Consider the following 20850-nt stretch of genomic DNA (forward strand, 5'->3'; position numbering starts at 1 on the left):
CTGTACGTGGGCAATCGCATCCCACACCCTTCGGTACAGCTTCAGCTCCGCACCACTCTTCTGCCCCCACCTGCTGCACGGTCTGTTACTCCTGTATTTGGGGTATAAAACAGCCTCCAAAGATGTCGAACCTTGTTTAGCAGAAAAATCAAGTATGTCCATTTGTACCAGCACCCTAAAAAAGCACTCTCCGTTTACCCCAGGCACCACTCTAACTGAATGACTTTCTTATTCCCGGCTTTATTGAAGGAAATGAGGTTTGACTGTTGAGCACTCATCTAAATCAGCAGCGCTTACAGAAGCGCTTTGGGATTGCAGTAAATGAAAGGAACATTCTTATTGTCGATAATGGGAAACAGTTTTTGTTGAATTACAGTTCGGGCTCTAAATTTTCAGTACTTAGATAATTAGGAATTCAGGAGGAATACTGATTGCCAACAGAAGTTTGTGCCACAGTGATCTAGGCCCTTTTTTTGTTTGGAAGATATTGGTTTTCTCACTGTATTTTCTAACGTGAAACCACAGCAGTTCTGTGAGGCAGGCAATAAAGCACAGGGCCACCAGAGCACACCCGTACACATGCCAGGGTCTCCATGACTGAGACAAACACTAGAGCAACATTTTGGCCAGCATTCCTTGCTTTATAGGCAAACTGTCAATAATGAAATGCCTAAAAATGCAGCTAACGAAGGCATTCCAGTTTATTTGGGTCACAGAAGGGTGCTCATTTTTACAGTTTTGTTTTGCAAGACAAAATATGTAAAACTAACAAGGAATGGAAGAAAGAAAAACAGCAAAGAAATAACCCACATCCTTCACTGGTTTTAAACCAATTTTTTGTACAATCCATCAAAGCATAGACGTTTGATTAGTTTTTACATCGGGACCACAGAAGCCCTTAAGAATTTATGAGATGGATGTTCTTTCAGGTGGGATTCAAGATTAAATGATCTGAAAGGTCATTATAATGGTACCATGCCGCCTTGTACAGCCATAACTGCATGTCAAAAACTTTAGTACAACACCAAGATTAACGGTGAGGTCCTGGCTACAGTGAACTTAGTATCAAAAATAACCAGTGAGGCCAAGCAGGATAACCAGAGGCTCCTCTCCCCCAAAGCCTGCCTGCCTAACTAAACATTATTGCACACAACAAAATCAAACCCATGAAAACGGCGTTCTGCAGGTCACAAGATGAATTACAAATAAAGCATGCAGCTGATCCTAGTCTAACCTTAGACAAAACGTCCCCCTGAAGACTCTTGGTCATATGTTCTCAATCTCTGCCTCTTGAACAAAAGCAGCATCGGAAGAAAAAGAACACTTAAACCCAAGGATGTCAGAAGGTTTGAACCTTGCCATTTTAAAGGCAGAGGCTGCGAATAACAGCAGCAGGCACAATGAGAATGCATTTCCAGCTGACCTACTGAAAACTGTCAAACAGTGTTCGAGGGTAGAAGTACATCCACGGTGGAACACCACCAAGGCACCTGAGCAGAACGCCAGCAAAGCCCGCAGTACCCCCGCAAGATTTTAACTCCTTGAGTTATCTTGTAATACTTTTAGGATTTCTTACTGTTATGTTGATATGTTACTGTTACGACACTCTCTGCCGAACACACTCTTCACCCTCGCACAGAACCTCAGACTCTTCGCAGTCACAAGCATTTCCTAGAAGGGAATTCATTCCTGAAAATTACCCTTCTCAGGAATTACTTACTTTGTACCTTACACACCCTGCGATGTCTAGAGAACACATAAAACATTCCTGAAGACATTTCCTCCCTGGACAAGGACATAAATCCTCCAAGGACACAAAATCTACAGAAAGGGAACAGGGACAAGGATTACTCATTGGAATACCTGGCTCAATGTTGAAGCCTCTTCTCTCTTAAGTATAAACATAGTGTGACACAGCTTAACCAATGTAAACGTTGACGTAACACTGAGAAACATTCAAATCTTGAGGAACACGCAGTCTTAACATTCGAATGCAGTGGAGGATCTTACTAAGCTGTGCTCCTTACCTATTTCAATTGATTCAATTGATTCAAATCTCTGTTCCACACTGATGAAGTAGATTCCACTCTCTTGTAATCTAGTGAATGCTACTTCACTGCTCGACACGCCTGTGCATTCACTTTTAGCATGCAGCAGGCTAGCGGCTAAAGGAAACCTCTCCTGAACTCAATTTCATCTTGTACCTGAGCTGAAAAACGTGAAGAGAACAGAATTCTTAATTGCACCGTGAAACAGAGACAGATACCCTACAGTTAAAATCCACGTTGTGTTCCGCTCAAAAGGAGAAGATACCCAGGACAGAGAAGAAAAGCCGGTAAGAGTAAAATTTTCTGAAGATGACAAGAAAGCTGCTGTGGCCAATACAAATATAGCAAGACACTGGTATGTGGCAGCACACAGTGGCTTTGCTATCCCAGCTTTCTCACTGTCATTTCCAAGTGATAAATTATTATTAAACAGCCATGCTAAAATGTACAGGCCTCGCTTTATTTTTAGGCTTCTGTTTGGATGCCAGGCTCTTCAAACATTACCCACTCTGAGAAACACTATTAAAAAAAGAAACTGAAGAGTAGCCAAATTCTTGGCCTGTTGCAAACATTGTATTCAATAGGCTGTGGTTCAGTTTGGATTGTACTCGTGCGTCAAGAAATAGCCTAAAGCGAAGTAGGAATTTACATAAAGTATAATACTTACCAGGGACAACAATCCCAGAAACTGGGTGTGCTTAACCCCTTCTTTCATTTAAAAAAAAAAAAAGTTATCTTGAATTCAACCATCTAGAGTTTGTGGCTATGTCTCATTCATTAACACATTAAATGCTTTATGAGCCCTATATTGACAATAACCATACAGCAAGTCAGCTGAAAAACAAATACAAAGCAATGCCTCCCCCAGTAACTATTTTTCTAAAACGTGCACATAAAGATAATCAGGTTAGAGCAAACGTATCCTTTCCATTGAAACTCAGCAAATATGAAAATGTAGCTTTCTTGAAAGAGGTATCAAATGTCCCATAGGTTTCGGTGGCGAGAGGATTTCACCTTGCTGTTGCTAACAAGATAGGTATCACACTTTTGCAGCCCAGCTTTTTATGGATGAATCCCAAACTGAGGTACTGCCACTGCTGGACAAAGGAGGTAGGTGGAACTAAAAGGGAAACAGCTCAGAAGAATTGTTCACATTTAAAAAAAAAAAAAAAAAAAAAAAGGCATAAATTCATTGTACAAAATAGGATTTGCAACTCAAAAGCTTAACTATCACATTTTTCTTGCACTGGAAATTTAGATAATTGCATGATCTAAGATCGATATCTTCCTTACAGACTTAATCTTCCTTCTCAGTTTGACAGCAGAGCTTGCCAGATAGCATCTGTCTTCTAATACTGCAGAACTACTCTCCCACAGCACAGTCCAGTCAAACCGTATTCATTCCTGAGGCAGAGAGCAACTTAGAGCTGCACTATTCATAAATACACATTTATTTCTCATTAGAAATGCATAATTACAGCATTAAAAGCATTTTCCCCTAGAAAAGTAGTTAAGCAACAGTACGAACAAAATTGTTAGTCTTCTGCAAATACAGTTTTCATTACACTGAACAGAAAACACCAGCAAAAGGCTAATACTTGCAGTTATGGGATTTTCCTTTTTTTAAATATTTTCCATTTTTGTTATAAACACCATAGCAAATAAAAAAAAGCTGTTTAAACAGTGAAAAATATTTGAGCTCTTGATCTTCTATAGGTGGTAAAGCAGGTATTGCAAAGCAGCAATACCCTTCCTAAGATATCTGCAGACATTCGAAAGGCGCCTTTCACAGAAGAAATGAACAGGATGAAACATTAATTTAGTCTCACAGTTTGATTCATTACATTTTTTCCTCTTTAAGTGTACCTAAGGGCTGGCCATTTATTTTTTTTCTGACGGCCACATCCTCAGCTGATGGATGCAGTGACATAGTTCCAGCTTAAGTAACTGGGTCCTGATTTATTCCAGGTGAGGACAACCAGATAGATCATCAGAACTCTGCTATTTGCAGGAGATGTTCAAGGTGTCACTATTAGTCTAACAGGCATTTCCCTTCTGTTGTCGCACGAAGACTACAGCGCTTAACTTCTGACTGTGGCTTGCTGACATCTTGGTTGACACAGCTTTTCACAATTCTCTTACTGAATTTGTATTGCTCCGTGTTCTATCTGCATTTCTGGCTGGATTGCTGACTGAAGGGTATCGCTGCCCTGCAAAAGGAAACATGAAATCAGTAAATCGATGCAAAAGTGCTTTCCATTGCTGCAGCCAAGGGAATGTGAACATATCATACTAATATAAAGTTCTTGTATAAACCAGTGCAAAATCTGCATGGATACCAGCTCTATGACAGAGTCAAAATGGGAATACACTCATAAAAATACACCAAAAAAACCACAGAGTCCACATGAAGTCTAAGCAGACTAATGCCCTTCAGACTGGAAAGAGACGGCTGAAATAATGGAATCATGATAAGGATCTTTAAGACCATGAATGGCACAAAAAGAGCAAATAGACAACAATTATTCCCTCTCTCTTCCCAAAAAAGAACCAGCCCTAAAAAGAAACAAAATAAAACCCGTGCCTGGCAGAACACATGCCGAAGCTGCGGAAGGACTTGTCCCAGCACCATGTACGTACTGACAGCTCGGGGGCACAGAGCTGATCAGTGTTACGGAACTAAACTCCCCCAAGGGTGATCATAGAAAAGAAAGTAGAAAGTCCCAGAGTGACAGAACTATTGTAGGTAAGAGGAGTAAAACGACCTGTTTGCCCTGTGCTCAGACTTTCCCCAGCTGATGCAGGACACAGCCTAAAACTGCTGACTTGACCCACTGCAGTCTTTCTCTCTTTTGTGTACAATGAGAACAGCATTACTATAGTGAACTTTTTTCTCAAATATAATTCTTCGTACAGGTCTGATTCAACTCACTCTCCAAGCAAAAAGAGTCCTCCATGTAAGAATCTGAAGTAAACACAATTGACTCATGTTGTCAAAGGAAGTCACCTTAAAAATTAAATTACTGCCTACCAGTAGTCTATGCTGTGAAAGGATAATCCCATAGCAAGCTGCCCTTTTAGCCAAGTTAGCTGGAGTAAGGAAAACTAGATTATGAAACAAACTCCGTCTTTAGAGCTATAAGATGAATAGCATTTAAGAACAGCTGTACTGGCTTGGATAAAGTCCATCACACCCAGTAAGCCTTCCCCTGATAGCAGCCAATGTCACAAGCATAGATAAACTACAAGGAAAGGGCAAGCATTTAATGGTATTTTCCTGTACACTCCCACAGATTCCAGAGATCTGCCCTTGATGGATTTTCCCTCCATAAATACATCTAATAGATGCTTTATGTAACACTCTGGATACAGAATTATTTCTGTGGCAGTACTTCTGTTATGAAAAAGTCTTACTTGAAGCCCTGCTTTACGCTCTCTGCCTAGCATCTGCAAGATGATCCACAAAGACACAAGGGTGGAAACTCAACCAGATTTCCCATCCTTTACGTTCTACTCTACAGGCACAACTGATTTATTCGAATGAAAGTACTTGGAGGTTCAAAATCATAAAGCATGGCTCCTAAATTAAGGTTTTGTTGTCAAATTACTTCTCTTCATCTCTCTGCCTTGTTGCCAGCGATCGCACACAGGTACAAGATTTTTTCCTGTTCAACTTTATAGGTAATTTGGTGTTTACTTAATTGTTCAATAAATTAGTGCCAAAGTGGTGAATAATTCTATCAGATTGCTAAATCTGATAGCAGGTAAGGGACCACTGAAGTTTTCTTTCTCATTAGGGGAAAACTGTATTGAAGTAACACAATTATCAAAGAACAGAAACAACAGCAGTACTGAGTATTTATCCAAGATTCAGAGCAAAAGTAGAAGAGTGCCCAACCAGATTAGAAGCACACTTTAGATCTGGAATTATGGGGTTTTTTCCAAATCTAACAGTGTTTACCACCAGCATATGAATTTGAGCACAGAATTAATCCAAATATTCTTTGACATCAGCATATTCTGTATTTCTGAATTTTGCAAGCTGCGCTAAGTAAGAACGCTATTGAGACATGAAAACAAGCCAACTAAATCTACATCTCCAAAATGCATCTGATTTCAAATGACGCCTCCTCCCACGGAACAAGAACTTGCAATTTTATGCCAGCAAAACACTGTTCGTATATTAAGTTTGTGTTTATATATGTGGCTTAGAGTCACTAAAGAACTGTCAGAATCCAAACTATTAATACTTCTGTCTACAGCTAATTTGCAAATGCAAAATCGTGCTTGAATACATTGAAAATACTAAAGTGAAGTGGATATTGCTGTCTGCTTCAGCTGAAGTCACAGAAGGGATTCATTTCAAACAGCCTCACTCCTACCTTCAGCTTTCATGTGGGATTGCTTTCAAAGGCGTGGCTTTCAAGAATAACGGTACAAAAACCGGTACAGTGTTTTCAGACATAAAATAAATTCACACTTGTGATGTCTGAAACATGTAATTTGTGTAGGGCACAGCATCAAAATCAGGTGGATAATAAACTCCACTTTTATAAGCTTTGATTGATAAATAGATACAAAATCACTGAAACCTCTCAGTACCCTGACTAAAAGCCAAAGAAAACAGATTAAAGTGTCACTACAGCCTCACCGAGAGGGTTCTCCCTTCAGATAAGATTCTTCTTTTCACATAACAGATTTTTCTAAGATCATGCAGGACTATTCCATAACTTTAGCCAAAAAAAAGCTATTGAACTATCCATATAACTCAGAGTAATGTAAATACCAAGTTGGTTTCTCCAATTCATTAACAGATCCTTAGTTTTCAGTTTGTGTAAACTGAGGAAATATTTATGGCAAACTTGTTTCTAGTCTTGTCTGTTTTTCCTTTCATACTCTTCTTATTTCACATTCCTTTTCTGCTTCTCTTCAGCTTTGTATAAATCTCTGTGGTTAACCACAATATTAAAACCTAACATGGTGCAAAGTGTCCCTGAAGAGAAAAGTAACTCCTCCGGTGGCTGCCAGCTGTGTGGGAGATGGTTCCTGACTCACCCCCTGCCCTGCACGAGGTGCTAGCCGGGAAGGGCACGAGGAACAGACCCAGGACGAAGTCTGAGAGAGGTGAACTTGAGAACTTCCCAGGCCTGGGGTGAGGACAGCACCATGAGAACCATCTCCCCCTACCTGATGTCTATGTGCTTTATTAATTGCACGGGACCCGCCGTACTTGAGGACTTGAAAGAAATACGGCATAATTCCCTGTAGCCACACTCTAATTGTCAGGTGTACTATTACAAATGACTATAAATAAAATATCAAGAAGGTTAATTCAGAGACAAAGCCGAAGAGAGGGAAAAATTACTATTAAGGGCTCATCTGCACAGGAAGATCAGCGGACAGACAACCGGCACGTCGCCTTGCAGCACAGCACACCCACACACCGTAGTCCGATGCTTTTTGCCGGGAAGCACGATTTTTCTGAAAAGCGCTTTGTAGCATCCAGGTGGGGAGCCAGTGTGGACCAGAGCAACTAAGAGAGTTTGGAGTTCTGGCTTTCCCACCGGCACCAGCCAGTGCAGGTGGCACTTGGGCAACATCCAACACGGCCGCAGCTTTTGTCCAAGGCCCTTTGCCGTTGGGATAACTAACGTGCTCTAACTTCGTGTATCGAAGTGACCTGCAGATTGCCTTGCCCATGGAAGCAGCACATGCAAAGTCTGGACGTGATTCCCATGATTCCTTATGCGATTTCCTGCCTCCCTCCCTGCAAGGAGACTCAATATCTAAATGTTTGTAGCCAGATCAGAATTCTCTACAAAACTGGGCATGTATCAGACAAAAATCCCCTCAAATATTGGCTGCTAAGGATACCATTATATTTTGGCTCGCAGGCAGCAGCTTATTTTTCACAATCACTTGGCATTCTCTAGAGAAGACGCTCACCAAGTGGGGTTCACAGAAGAATGTGCAAACCATCTTCAGAAATATTTCTTACAACTGTTTTAAGTCAGCATTCTTGTGCTGTCACCAGTCACAGCTTCAAGCTGATGAGAAACTTTTTCTAGACTCAGATACAAGACTGTTCAAACTGATTTCAAAAGGAAAAAAAAAAAATATTCCTCCACTGTAACTGAGAGGATCAAGTGTTCACTTACAATTGCTAACATTGTGACTTCTGTGGGAAATCCAGCCTGTTGATCAAAATAACTGGAAAACTGCTGTCAGAAAGGGAGTAACGTTTTGAAGAGAAACCTCAGCCTGAAAAATACTTCTTGGATAGATTCTGAGCCAGTTTTTGCCCTGTCCTTTAACGTGGCTCTCAGCCTTCAAGGATGCAGAAAAGCAATGATGACCAAAATAACTATTCTCTAGAGGCATTGAGCAAGAACATAGAAGCAGGAATAGTCAAAGACCATTTATACCTTCAACAAAATTATGTTTCTTATTATAATTTATTTTTTTTTAAGCCTGTTTGGAAAAAGGATTGTAAACTCATTGGGACTGCAGCATTCATGGCTAGATATATAGTTCATCTGACAGATGTTTCTATCCAGTTAAGCACTTTCAAATGGCAAAAAGATATGTATACATACTTGATTAGTCGCAGAGTGGTCTGTCACTGGTGTCAGCTGCACATATTGGACTTGGATATCACTCCCTTGGAGCGGAGATCCATCAACACCCCCTGATGCAGGCTCAGCAGAAGCAACAGCTATCAGCTGAGCGCCCTGCAACACCTGCAGGGAAAGCAACAGAGAAAGCAGCTTGTAAACAACCATAATCAGAAATGCATTATGAACCATTTAACTTAAAACAGATGCAAACCCAAAGACTATTAAAAAGAAACACAAGAAAACTTGTCTATCGCTAACAGTTGCTTTAAATCATGTGGGTTTCCAAGAGGACATGGTACACATATGGAACGATTCCCATATTAGATGCTTGCCGCATTTTGCCTTATGAGATTCGTAATTCTGTTAATGATTATTGCACAGGCTAAGTGGGATAGAGAGCGCAGGTTACACTAAGAGTGTGGTAACGTCAATAGCACATAACAGTATCACTGAGTAATGCTTTTGCTGTTACATAAACTGGCACAGATCCAAGATACTCCTCCTCGCACCCAAAGGCATTCAACTTTTGACAATTTCTTACAGTCATGTTTATATTCCTATCGCATATAAAGGTGTAGATTTAAGAATTACTGCTGATTAATGCTGACTCTGAACATATTTGCATTTGACTGGTGAAGACTGTAAGTCCCCTCCAGGCTTTAAAAACCAAAGAGCAGTTGATTCTATAAGTGCTTGCTTAGAAATGTTCTTGTGATGAGACTACTTTTAATTTACTTCTTGAAACACACATCAGAATAAAATACATGTTTGTAAACAACGACATGTCACCAATCTCATTTTTTAAATTCAGCTAAAACACATATTCAGTTTTACTTTCTATATGCTGCGAATGATGTATTTCTAAAACATGGTACTTGAACTGCAGAAAATAAAAGACATCTTTCCAATGAAGAGAGGACAAAGAACAAAAAATAACATTCTTAACAAAGGTTTTTCTTAACAAAGTATGATTTCTCAGCTGATCTGCGGGTGGGTGGCCATGAAGGAGTGGGTAGGCTAGAATTTCTCTAGAGAGTGTGGGAGGCAAAGAGAGGTGACCTCCATAAATGACCTTAAGGGGTGTTGTCAGGATTTTATAGGGATCTTGGGTGTTCTGAGATACCGTCAACATCAAACTGCAGAAGGATGCTACATTTTGTTTTTACAGAAGTAAGCAAAATCCTCTGGTGCTAGAGTATTTGTTTTGGAACTATACGATACATAATGTCGGAACCACGTCACAGTCTGTCCTATTGATTTCCTGCAAGTTAAATGTACTTCTTCTCATTTATTTCTGAACTACAAACTTCAGAACCATTGTAAGTGACTGAACAAGACCATCATTCTCACGTACAGTTTTACAACAAAGAAGCCTAAATAGTACACCAGCTTTCCTCTTTTATTGTATGTTCTCAACTGCACACCTTCCAGTGCTCTGCAGAACTCCCTTTTACAGCAAACACTCTGGAGAAGATGAAGTAACTCTGTTATGTGTTGTAACAAACCTATTTGATCCTTAGTGATAACCTACCTCTACCATCCTGCCTACCAAAAAAAAAAAAACCCTCACACCAAAAACCCCCACATCAAAACCCCCCCCAAAACCCCAAAAACACCCAAAAAACCAAACCCCAACAGTACTTGCATAAAATACTTTTCACTGTCAAATTACACTTCCCTGTTGGTTTCATGTAAATGGTCATGTGCTTTTCCTATTGTGTCTTCCTGCTGGATAAACTACTTGTAATTCCTCTTTCCTTCACAAAGAAGTGGGAAGCATTTTATAGGATGTAATGACGAAGCTGAGCTAGTTTTCACAGAGGTAAAATGGACAACGTGCCAACATCAGCAGGGGCTGACAGACCCAGGTATTTACGAATTTCCATTGCCGAGGTCACACAGTGATTGCTGCCGCTCCGTTCCCCCCAGCTAGCCAGATTAAAACCAGTTTAGTTAAGATTAGTTGTGCTCCAAACCACAGCAGCGATAGCTGCACACACTTTGCTTGGTTTGCAGTTTATAGGTTGAAAAAATCAGATTGGTAACGGGAGAGATGAGACATCCAGCACTGTAAGCATTGCCGTCGGTGTAGGTTTTCCTTCTTTGTCACGTCCTGGTTACACAGACCCCAAGGACTACGGGTTTCAGTATTCATACTGGAAGGTGCGTGGCCAAGCCAGGCGGATTCACTTCCACTAGCGTCATGCCAGACTATCTGGGATTTGCACACCAGGTGATTGGCTCTACACTGGATGTTGCACTGGTATGTTTATTCTCTACCAATCGCCAGCTTTGCATTTTTCCCTATAGTCAGAAAATATGTCAGGACGCTTAGAAGCCAGGAAAGGGCCATTTTTCAAAACTAAGAACCATTTTGCTTCTTTAGGATTCTCTTTATCCATTCATCCATCCTGCACAGACTACTTAATATGTGTTCAAAATCACTTTGGGGGGGGGGGGGGGGGAAGGAAAGGAAAAAGTATGATTTTGAAAATTAAAAGAACAACAATCTAATGCCAAAAAAGATTTCTTAATGTTTTCCACTTAATACAGCTAACATTAATAGCTGTCTTAGATTTCATTAAATACTGCCTAGCTTGTTGTTGTGGCGTAACTGGCTATATAACCAGTCACTGTACAAATGAGAATAAAAGCAAGAACAGGAAAAAGATCCCAGTCTTAAATTAAACCATCTGACGGAACTTTAAATGAAGGAATGAGCAACAAGCTGCTCTTAATATTTGCAGAGTTCATATACAGCACTCTGAACAAAATTACTGTTTTGCAATTTCTATTTGAATGACCGTACAGCTTCTGAAATTACGATACAAATGGACGAGAGTAGAAGGGGAGAACTGCCATCTTTACCCCCCTTTTTTTTTAGTTGGTTTTTTTTTTTTTAAAAAAAGGGATTTGGAAAAAAAGCTGTTTCTGTAGCCTCAATGGCACTGTACCTTGTGATTAATCTGCTAAACCAAACAGAGCATCAACCCAGTCCCAGGATCAGCCTGGAACACTTGATCCCACTTTGTATGTCTGAGCGCCTCTGTCAAATGTGACACGATCATGACCTGCAGCTTACTAAAGATAGCGCTTACCTAATCACACCATATTCATAACACAATTTATCATGATCTCAGGCATATCCAGATAGGAAAATCTAACGGAACTGACATAAAAAAGAGCAATAAATTACATTTTCTCTACACATTACTGGGGATCATGATAAATTTATTATGCTTCTGTCTTAGCTTAAAAATACGCTACAAGTTTGTTATGCTGAGGAACTATGACTGATGTCACCCTTTCTGCATCTCACAAACAGCACTAAATGTTTTCTTCAGAAAAAGCCCGACTTTGGCAACTAGAGTGGCAAGTTTCGTTATGGTCCTTGCATTCTGCTTGTATTTGAAAAACCTTTTTGTTCCATGGTATTCACAGTGCCTTATAAAAACAGATATCCCCATTTCCTTTAACAGAGGGGAGAAAGGTCCCAGGGGGTAAGTTATCTCAAAATACATGCTGGTAGAAAGACAGACAGATACAAACAAACATAATAAAGGACAGAGTCCACGGAGTGGATTCAAGTGGATTGAACAGGCTCTCTAATCAGTATAACCATGCTTCCCCAGATAAAAACAGGATTTAACTTCAGCCCTATAATTTCAATCAGCCTCGCCTAATAGTTTTGCTCTGTTCATGTCATAAGTTTTATATCAAACTATAGCGAGGCTGCAAAAATGAAAGACATAAAGGGATCAACATCTTTACACAACGTGGGGTTTGTGGAGGAGCTGGGTAGCAGAGCCTTTCGCAAATGGGGCAGGTACAAGTATATGTCTTTTCTTTGGCTGCTCGCTTCACTTCCAAACCAACACTAAACTCTGTAGTTCTTACCTGTCCTTGACCTTAAAATAAAGGAATTGTACCAAAAAAATAAACAACCCACCCTGAAAAAGAAGTTCTCTTCCCGATTCCACAGGGCTTCTCCAACATCCTGCCTTACTGGTCCAAAACAGGTAGCGCAATACGGTTAAACTGAAAATAGTAAACTTCGCACCTAAGAAAATGGATTAATTCATGCTCTTAACACACACACAGAACAAGAAGCTTGAAGTCACCCTTCCCTTTCACTTGGGCACAAAAGCACGGAGGTATCTGACATGGAGTGTTGCTCCAGCTAACGCAGGCTAGTGGGAGTTCAAGACAAATTTAATCTTTCTAAAAAAGAGTGCCTTTAAAATGAACAAGCAGAACAAGAAGTGTTTTCTTTGTTAGTAGAGTATTTAGAAAAAGTACATTTGGCCATCTATTATTGCTTGCTGTCAGCGCTAAGATTTGTCTTGACAGTGACAAGACCTTTAGCTCTCACGGAGCCGGAGCCCACTCTTTACGTTGCACAATTATTTCCACTGCAAGCATAAGCAATTGCACAGCTGGAACGGTGCAGCTCGCGAAATTCTTCTGTTCTTTCAAAGCCTGCAGTTACAACCACAGATACATGCTTTTCCCCAAATATAAAACCTAGCGAAAAAACATTTATCAAGACAAAGCCGAACAGTTTAGGAAACGCCTGTAAGATACTTCCAAGTATCTTAGAGATGTAAGCCTTTGAGAAGGTTTGGAAGCCACCAATGCTCTCAAGCACATTTTGTGACCTGGCCCAGTCTTGGCAAGCCTTCGTGTCCCAGCCCTTGCTGCCTCAAAGATCACCACACTGCACGGTGACCCTGGTGAAGACAACTTGCCTGAATTAAAAAGCAAGCATGAAAGAGCCCCTTCTCTCACTAGTCCCGTTGCCTGACAGAATAAGAATGTTCCCTAACACCTTCAGACAGAAATATAAATGCATTTCTATTAGTTTTGATTTTAAATGGTGCTAGAAATACCAGAAGGAAAAGTATTTTGTTCGGATGTTTAAAATGAAGTGTGAACTCCTGGCATTGTTCGTGAATACAGAACCACAGTCTCTTTCACCAAACATTTATTTTCCTGAAAGCTCCATAAGCTTTCAGTGAGCCACACAAGAGCTGACAGATTTGATAAAACGAGCTAAGGGACAGGCAGCTCCCTCCTGCCCACCCCAAGCACACTGTGCCCACACGTCCCGTCCCCCCTCACAGCGCATTAACAAACCCAGGCTTCCTCACGGGGGCTGCAGCAGGAGCGCAGCCCTTGCAGTGGCACCTCACTGACCTCAGTCTTGGCCTTTCTCTTGGGTTTTTTTCCCTCCCCTCTCCCCCTTTTCTCCTCTATCATTCTCCCTTCAAAGTCTTGATGATTTGGGACATGCGAGCTTTTGAGCCTGAAGGTCCTGGATTTCTGCTTTTCGTCCCTTCTTCAGTGAGATGCTTGCCATATAAAACATAATAATAAAATTAGTATTAATAATGAAAAACAGCTACTTTCTCTGCTCCCTTCCTTTCCATTTAAAGACCATTTTAGCCCATAACTAATAGTTCCCATTTAACATTCAACTGCCAGGGCAGGAAATAAAATTTAAAAAAAAAAAAGATTAAAATGTAAAAGGTTTTCCTTCAGTTTCTTCCAAAATTATTCAAGCATAGTTTCCAGCCATATTTCAATTCATATCACATCCTCAGCTGATTTTACTTATCATTGGGAATGATTCTTCTAGAAGCCCATAACTCAAAATATTTCTCTAGACCCCAGTCTTCAAAAATAGGTAACTGTTTTGGGATAGCTGGAGTTTGTTTATCAAAAAAGCCCATTCCTCAGTCTGGTCCTTGCCAGATTGAGCCTTCTAAAACACATTCTTGCTACTGCTGTTGTGAGCTTTTTTATTAATCTAGGCAAGCACATATGTTTGCCTACCTATAAAAAGCTCAAAAACAAGACACATTGGCATTTTGGTGTCTTTTTTCCATCATTTCTTCCCATTTCTAACACAGGAATGCAATAAAAGATGACGTTTCTAAAAAAAAATGAGGTTTTGAATCACTGAAAGAGTGGTTGTTTATAGAAGGTTCACATCTGAAAATCCTGTAACACTTAGAGCCAGCAAATAACCATTTCAGCAAATGTTGCACGAAAGAAATGAGTTGTGCATAGGAAAAGGGAAAGATCTCAGTGACATGCTCCAGCTAAAAGATTGGCAAAAACAACAGTTTGGGCCCAGAAATGTGAGGGTGGTTATGGGTTTACATGATTCCTAGAAAACAATAAATTAGGAAAATGCCTGCCCATCATCTTCCTACACTGTCATTCATGGATGGCAAAATTACATGAATATATCGAAACAGCAAAAACAGCTCCTTCAAGTGATAAGAAGCTCTGTTGATAAACATGTTCACAAAAAAAGAAGATAACCGCCTCTAGCTGGTTCTTTTCAGTCTTAAAGCTTTCTTGATGGAGCCGTAAGACTAAAAACATCCACTGTATTTAGTGCCAACGAAACACTCATTTAGTGGATTTACAAGCTTAGAGATGAGTTTACCTGGAGCCACTAGACTCTGTATTTAGGTCCAGAACTCAAAACGTTTTAGTATTAGAAATTAATGAGTTCCATTAAAACCATCAGAGGCTTAGACTAATCAAGGCCTCTGTCACCTTGGCACTTACTGAGGAATCTGGAACAGACAATCCAGAATGTCGCAAGAACGCAGCTGTATGAAAGAAACGAAGAGTTTCTTCCATAAGATTTGTCTTTTGTAGTTCTTCATTTCACTTGATGAAGCAGAGCAAGACCCAACACTAGGAAACACGTCCAGTATGGAGGATACTAAAATACAAAGGAAAATTGGCAACGTGCTCTTACTTTACACCCCTTCCTCTTCAAGCTATTTGGTTCAATTTAACCAAGGTCAACCGTGTTGAAAAGCTCAGATCTGAGGCTGGCTGATACAAAGTTAGTTTGATGATTTTACAATCCAGTTCCAATAAAATTAAAGTGTTAATGTGCCAAAAAGGAGTGGCAGCAAAGGATGGAGTGACCTAACTGTTCTCGAAGCAGCAGTCATCAGCACGCTAAGATCAAGCAGTGTTCAATGAAATCCACGGTGACCCCTGCGCTTTATTTAATCTGTCCCACATGTATATAAAGTATGAATGCATAGAGCCTGATGATGTGTAATCTTTGTGGAGAAATAAATTCACATTCAACCTGTACTTCATCAGAACAAATACAGTATGGACCAAGGATCACTACACACTGCTGCATACTTTCCGTGCTGTATTTAAAATCAAGCAGTATTTTGCTAGAATTACAGGACAGTTTTAAGGACTAAGTTTTATCTTCCCAACTTTTCAAAACATGAACAGCAATAAAAGACTGGAAGTTCCTCTCCCAAGAAGATAAGGAAGACAGATGGCTCACAGTGCTGCAGACAAAATATGCAGCTTTTCTCTCCCAGTAATCAGTGATGAGAAGCACACCGAGGTGCGAGTAAGCACATGGCAGATGTAACCCATCCTCCAGGATCCCTTACTGGCCACCCTTTCTTAAGCAGAAACCTCCAAAATACAAGGCCTCTCTTCTTTCTAAGGTTCACATTTACGGCTGTATGTCTGACATCAAACTACTAAGATCACGCTAAAATCAAGCAAAAAGGAAAAATACATACCACTCACATTTTTTCCAAAATAATTACACATCATAATTTTTTGGTTTTCAAGCTGAACTTGTTCTGATTATAATTTCATTTTTACCAGCATAACCACAAGAGAAAAAACCCTCCAAGGCCATAATGTGTACTCCAACAACGTGTTTCATATCCAGCCACCAGGGAGCTTCCAGAAATTCACAGGTTTTTCTATTTTATTCTTACAAAAGGCTAATCATTGTCTAGTTTGTCTTACATGGCATAAATTAAAAGACCCCTACACAAAGCAATTTCCACTAAAACCACAACTGCTTTTTGAAGTAGAACATCTCTTTTAGAGGTTTTCCCATCTTTATTTTAAATACTTCAGCCTACAGAATAGCACGGAGCATGTAACATACTGCCCCATCTCTGATGTCTTCTCATTGCTCCCTGCAGGAAAAGCTTTGGGAGGTGAAAGAGTTTATTTTAGTCCGTCGAGCAGGCCACCAAACCTTCACTGGTATAATAAAATAATTCTGGAATATTTCTTTATTTATTTATTCTTAGAAAAATACATTACTTTGCATCTAGCTTTATTAAAAGGAAAGCTGAGTCAATCATATCTAGTAATCTAGGTCAGAGTGTGAAAGTGACCTGTTACTTTCATTACTTAGCATTTAATTACACATCACTAATTATTCATTTCCTTTCATATCTTTGATTTAAATGCTGAATAGCATTAGCCAAAGATATTTGTGGGAAAACACCAGAAAATAAAAATTGGAAGGCCTAAAATTGCTTTTTGCAATACATCAACTAAATTCTTTTGAATAAAGTTCACACTGGCTTCAATCATTTGCTACAGGGCTACATTTTCAAATTATTGGAACAGCGCATCGGAAATAGAAAGCACATCAGTATACTGTCAAACTCATAAAAAATAGCCCATTTTTAATAAGTAACGCCGATCCACATTTACGTATGCTAATGTTCTAATTCTTTACTAATTGCCTTCTAAACACTTCCTCTAAACAGAGCATATTTATTGAATTAAAAATCACACTCTTCGGAATGTCTGTGCCCAGATAGGTCACATCAAAACGTCAAAGCAACTGATGCCCAAGAAAAGATTCATCTATGAAGTCCCCTTGAGCAAGGTACCAGGTAGGGGCTGGGCTACGGAGAGAAGGAGAGAGGAAAAAATAAGGGTGCTGAGAGACCCAGCAGCAATGAAGCAGCTACCGAAGTCTGATTCCCTGAATCACATGTCCTGTTAGCAGCTTCCATCACCCAAACCCACGGAGCTCCACTCACCTGTCCACAAATACTGCGGTGCTGTACGATAAGGGTTCTGCAGAAAATCACGCAGCAAGAGCTTTGGTAATGTTAAGGTAATATATTCCCATTAATGTCCCCGTAAGTTTCTCTTAAAATAAAAGTATGTTTGATCTAAGGGAACTGAAAGCAATATAAAAAGGATCCACTGCTCTTAAAGATTAAAGTATCATTCTGAAGTCAATGATCTAGTTCATAAAGCGTTACTTGGAGTCCTTTCCTTACTCCAACAACAACTTGTACCTAAATTTGCTATTTATTTCTTACATAAAGTGTGCCAATACAAAAATAAATTCAGCATATATAAAAGTCTAATATATAGCAGTTCAGAGAGAGAGAGGAACTCTCCCTGCTGTGCATTACTAAGTGTGCTGAATTGAACCATGCAAAATGTGACCTTAAATCTGTCAAAACTTCATTAACTAACACCCCTACAGAGTCATATAACCGAGAGCACCTCCTTTAAATTCCCCAAACTAACAGGCATGAAAAGTGAAACTGATTTCAGCTCTGCTAAGTGTGGAAAAATGAAAAGAATAATTCCAGAGTACATTTTTATCAGTGGCATTATTTCCTTGCATAACAAATAATAAACCACTTCATCTGCTTTTACTTGGAGTATATACCGCAGTGCAGCTCTGCTCTGTAACGTCTGCTCTGAGATTCCCTTAATGCGCCTCGACACAAACTGGAGAAATGCACGAGCACAAACTACAGGTATTGTGGTTACTTAAACAAACTTCACAAAAAACCGTCCATCTTCCCGGCTGCTGCGGTTGGACGGAGCTAGATAAGTGACGGCAAATTGTGGTTTAGTGTATATAAACTGCCTGTACCCTCAAAAGCCCTTTCACGACACACCGCCTTGCTTCCGAGAGCGCCGCTGCAGCGAGCCCCAAAAGCGCGCGAGGCTCAGCGAGCCCCAGGAGCAAGCCTCCGCCTCTGGAGACTAACTTCACGGAGTAAAGCCGCCGATATTTTCCAGCACTATGGTTTTACGGAGAGTAGCAGATATCGGTGAAATGCTGTCATGGGCCCTGAGCAAAGCAAAATGAGATGCACAGCGCTGCGTGAAGTTCTGAACGGGAAAGCGTGGCAGAAGTTCATGTTCTTTAACATTCCCCATACAAGCTTTTTTTTTCTGTTTTAAATAATTTAGAAATAATTATTCTGAAGTCTTTGAAAAGCATTCATATCGAATTTGGTAAATAAACTAGACAAACATAAGGCGCAGAAAAAGACCCAGTTAATACAGTTCATGTTGTCTTTTGTTAAAAAAGCACCTGCTCCCACCAGCACTGTCTCTCTGACCCTTTCCTAAGCACAGTCCAACTAAAATAAGCAATCTGACCCAATTTTTTTCTACATACGGTATTTGGAAAACACATAATATGCAAATAAACCCATGAGGCTCACGATCTCTCTCCAGGTTAAACGCGTCCTGCCTACATTTATAGTGGATGCCTAAAGCAAAGGTGCAGTTGTTAGAAGTATCTCACGCTTTCACTGGGTCAACGCACATACTCTTCCGTGGCAAGCTGGGGGTCCCTCAACAGACTAACAGCTCCCTGGAGAAGCCATCGGTATTGAACACAAAAGGGTAATCAGTGTAATTAAAACTTTATCTGTGAACTATTACACTGGCTGAAAGAGATGCAAAGTTAATTCCTAAGAAATAAAAGTCTAAATCAAGCTTTGTATCATGTGATGGAAATAGAATGAGATTATGTGAAATCCTAACTGTAAGTAGTCCACGTTTACATCAGTAGTATTTTAATTCAGTATCACCTGTAGACAGACAGCAAAGTATCTGTCACCATCAACAGATAACGAAGCAAAGAAAGATACTGTTCTCAAGGTGCTCTGGGGTCGCATCCCATGGAAGCCAAGTGGGGTCCCTCCTTTGGCTTCAGGCAGACATGGGCTTAGGTCATGATGTAAAATACATCAACACAAAACACAGGCTTCCATTGAAAATACATTTTGAACTAGCACACGTGCAAGACTTGATTATAATTAATTGGCAGTTCAACTGCAGATGTAATTTCAGTAAAAGTGACTTGGTTACGGAAAGAAGAGTTACCTCATCTAACTTCACTGGATCAAATTAAAGAGGCTATTAGGAAGTACGAGGCTTGTAAGGAAATCCGTATCGTGGTCTCGTACATCTGACCCACCTTTCGTCTGAAGACACTCTTCACAAACTGCCCACCACGGGGAACTTCCCAGAACAGCCTGGGGTTACCTGACAGCTCTCCTCAGACGGCGCGCTTCCCATACCCTGCAGCTCCATTTCAGCTGTCACACAAAAGGCAGCGTGACGTGCCTGCGTGTGCCAGGGCTCCCTCAATTAGGTGGGTTCGGTAGTTCGTGCCCACCTTCTCAAGGCTTTGGTTAATTAATCGCTTTATTTCTTTTCTGGTGAGAACCCATGTTCTACATCATATGAGCTCCATGCACGCATATGGAGCTGTGACTGCCGGGTAATGAACCCACCAAAAATTATTTCATATATCCCTATAATCTTTTGGCAAGGGAAAAACAAACAAACAAACAAACAAACAAACATATATATATATATAAAAAAAAATTAAGCATTTCAGCTCATCCTTCTGTTACAGCTTACAAAATCTTTTGAGTTAATTCAATCTAAGAAGAGTAAATAACATTCAAATCCACGCAATTACAACATTTTGTGATTAAATGGCTTACTGTTCACAGTAAGTATGGTACAATCGATGGAACTGCTTCCAAGAGGAAGATTTTTCAAGAGTGGACAATTAAATGTCTCTATGATAATTCACTATTTTGAGCCATACTAAAGAAGCCTTTGGCTTGAATTTTTTTTTCCCCAACAGAATGTTATTTTTGGGTTTTATTCAGCGTACAACGGAGTGCAATTAAGAAATAGCTGGATAGTTCAGAGAAAAATACTAAACTGTAGCTGCTGAGTGCAAATGCTCAAGAAACAAGTCACAGATGAGCGACCCAGACTCCCTTCAACTGACCAGCACCGGCAAAGGTTATTCCAGTGAATAATAAATGGTGAGTCACACAGCATCTGGTTGGTGGGAAATTTTTTGTTGTGACATAACGTAGCCAAGGGGGGGGGAGGAGACCTCGGTCCTAAAGGACTGTCTTCCTTTACATTTTTATGTGGCAAGTCCCTGCTAGCCTAATAAATGTAAACATGGCTTCAAATGTCACCCTGCTGGTCCCATCCTCCAGTCTCAAATTCCTGATGGGATTAGTTATGCTTAAAACAAAAGGTCAAGATAAACGCTGAAGTACTTTCAGCATTTACTA

At 40.2% G+C, this 20850-nt stretch overlaps 1 protein-coding gene across 6 annotated transcripts in view; it reads right to left on the reverse strand.

Moving 5' to 3' along the window:
* Positions 1 to 3481: 3481 nt before the first annotated feature.
* BANP (BTG3 associated nuclear protein) overlaps positions 3482 to 20850 on the reverse strand; it is a 152549-nt gene continuing 135180 nt past the window's right edge. For all 6 annotated transcript variants that reach the window (XM_055818583.1, XM_055818582.1, XM_055818581.1 and 3 more), the window contains 2 exons: positions 8645 to 8788; positions 3482 to 4258 (listed from right to left, as the gene is read on the reverse strand). In XM_055818583.1, coding sequence (XP_055674558.1) covers positions 4187 to 4258; positions 8645 to 8788 — 216 coding nt within the window. In that variant the 3' untranslated portion in view covers positions 3482 to 4186. The remainder of the gene's footprint in view (positions 4259 to 8644; positions 8789 to 20850) is intronic.

The sequence above is a fragment of the Falco peregrinus genome, chromosome 14 (assembly GCF_023634155.1).
Source record: "Falco peregrinus isolate bFalPer1 chromosome 14, bFalPer1.pri, whole genome shotgun sequence".
In the NCBI taxonomy this organism is placed as follows: Eukaryota; Metazoa; Chordata; class Aves; order Falconiformes; family Falconidae; genus Falco; species Falco peregrinus.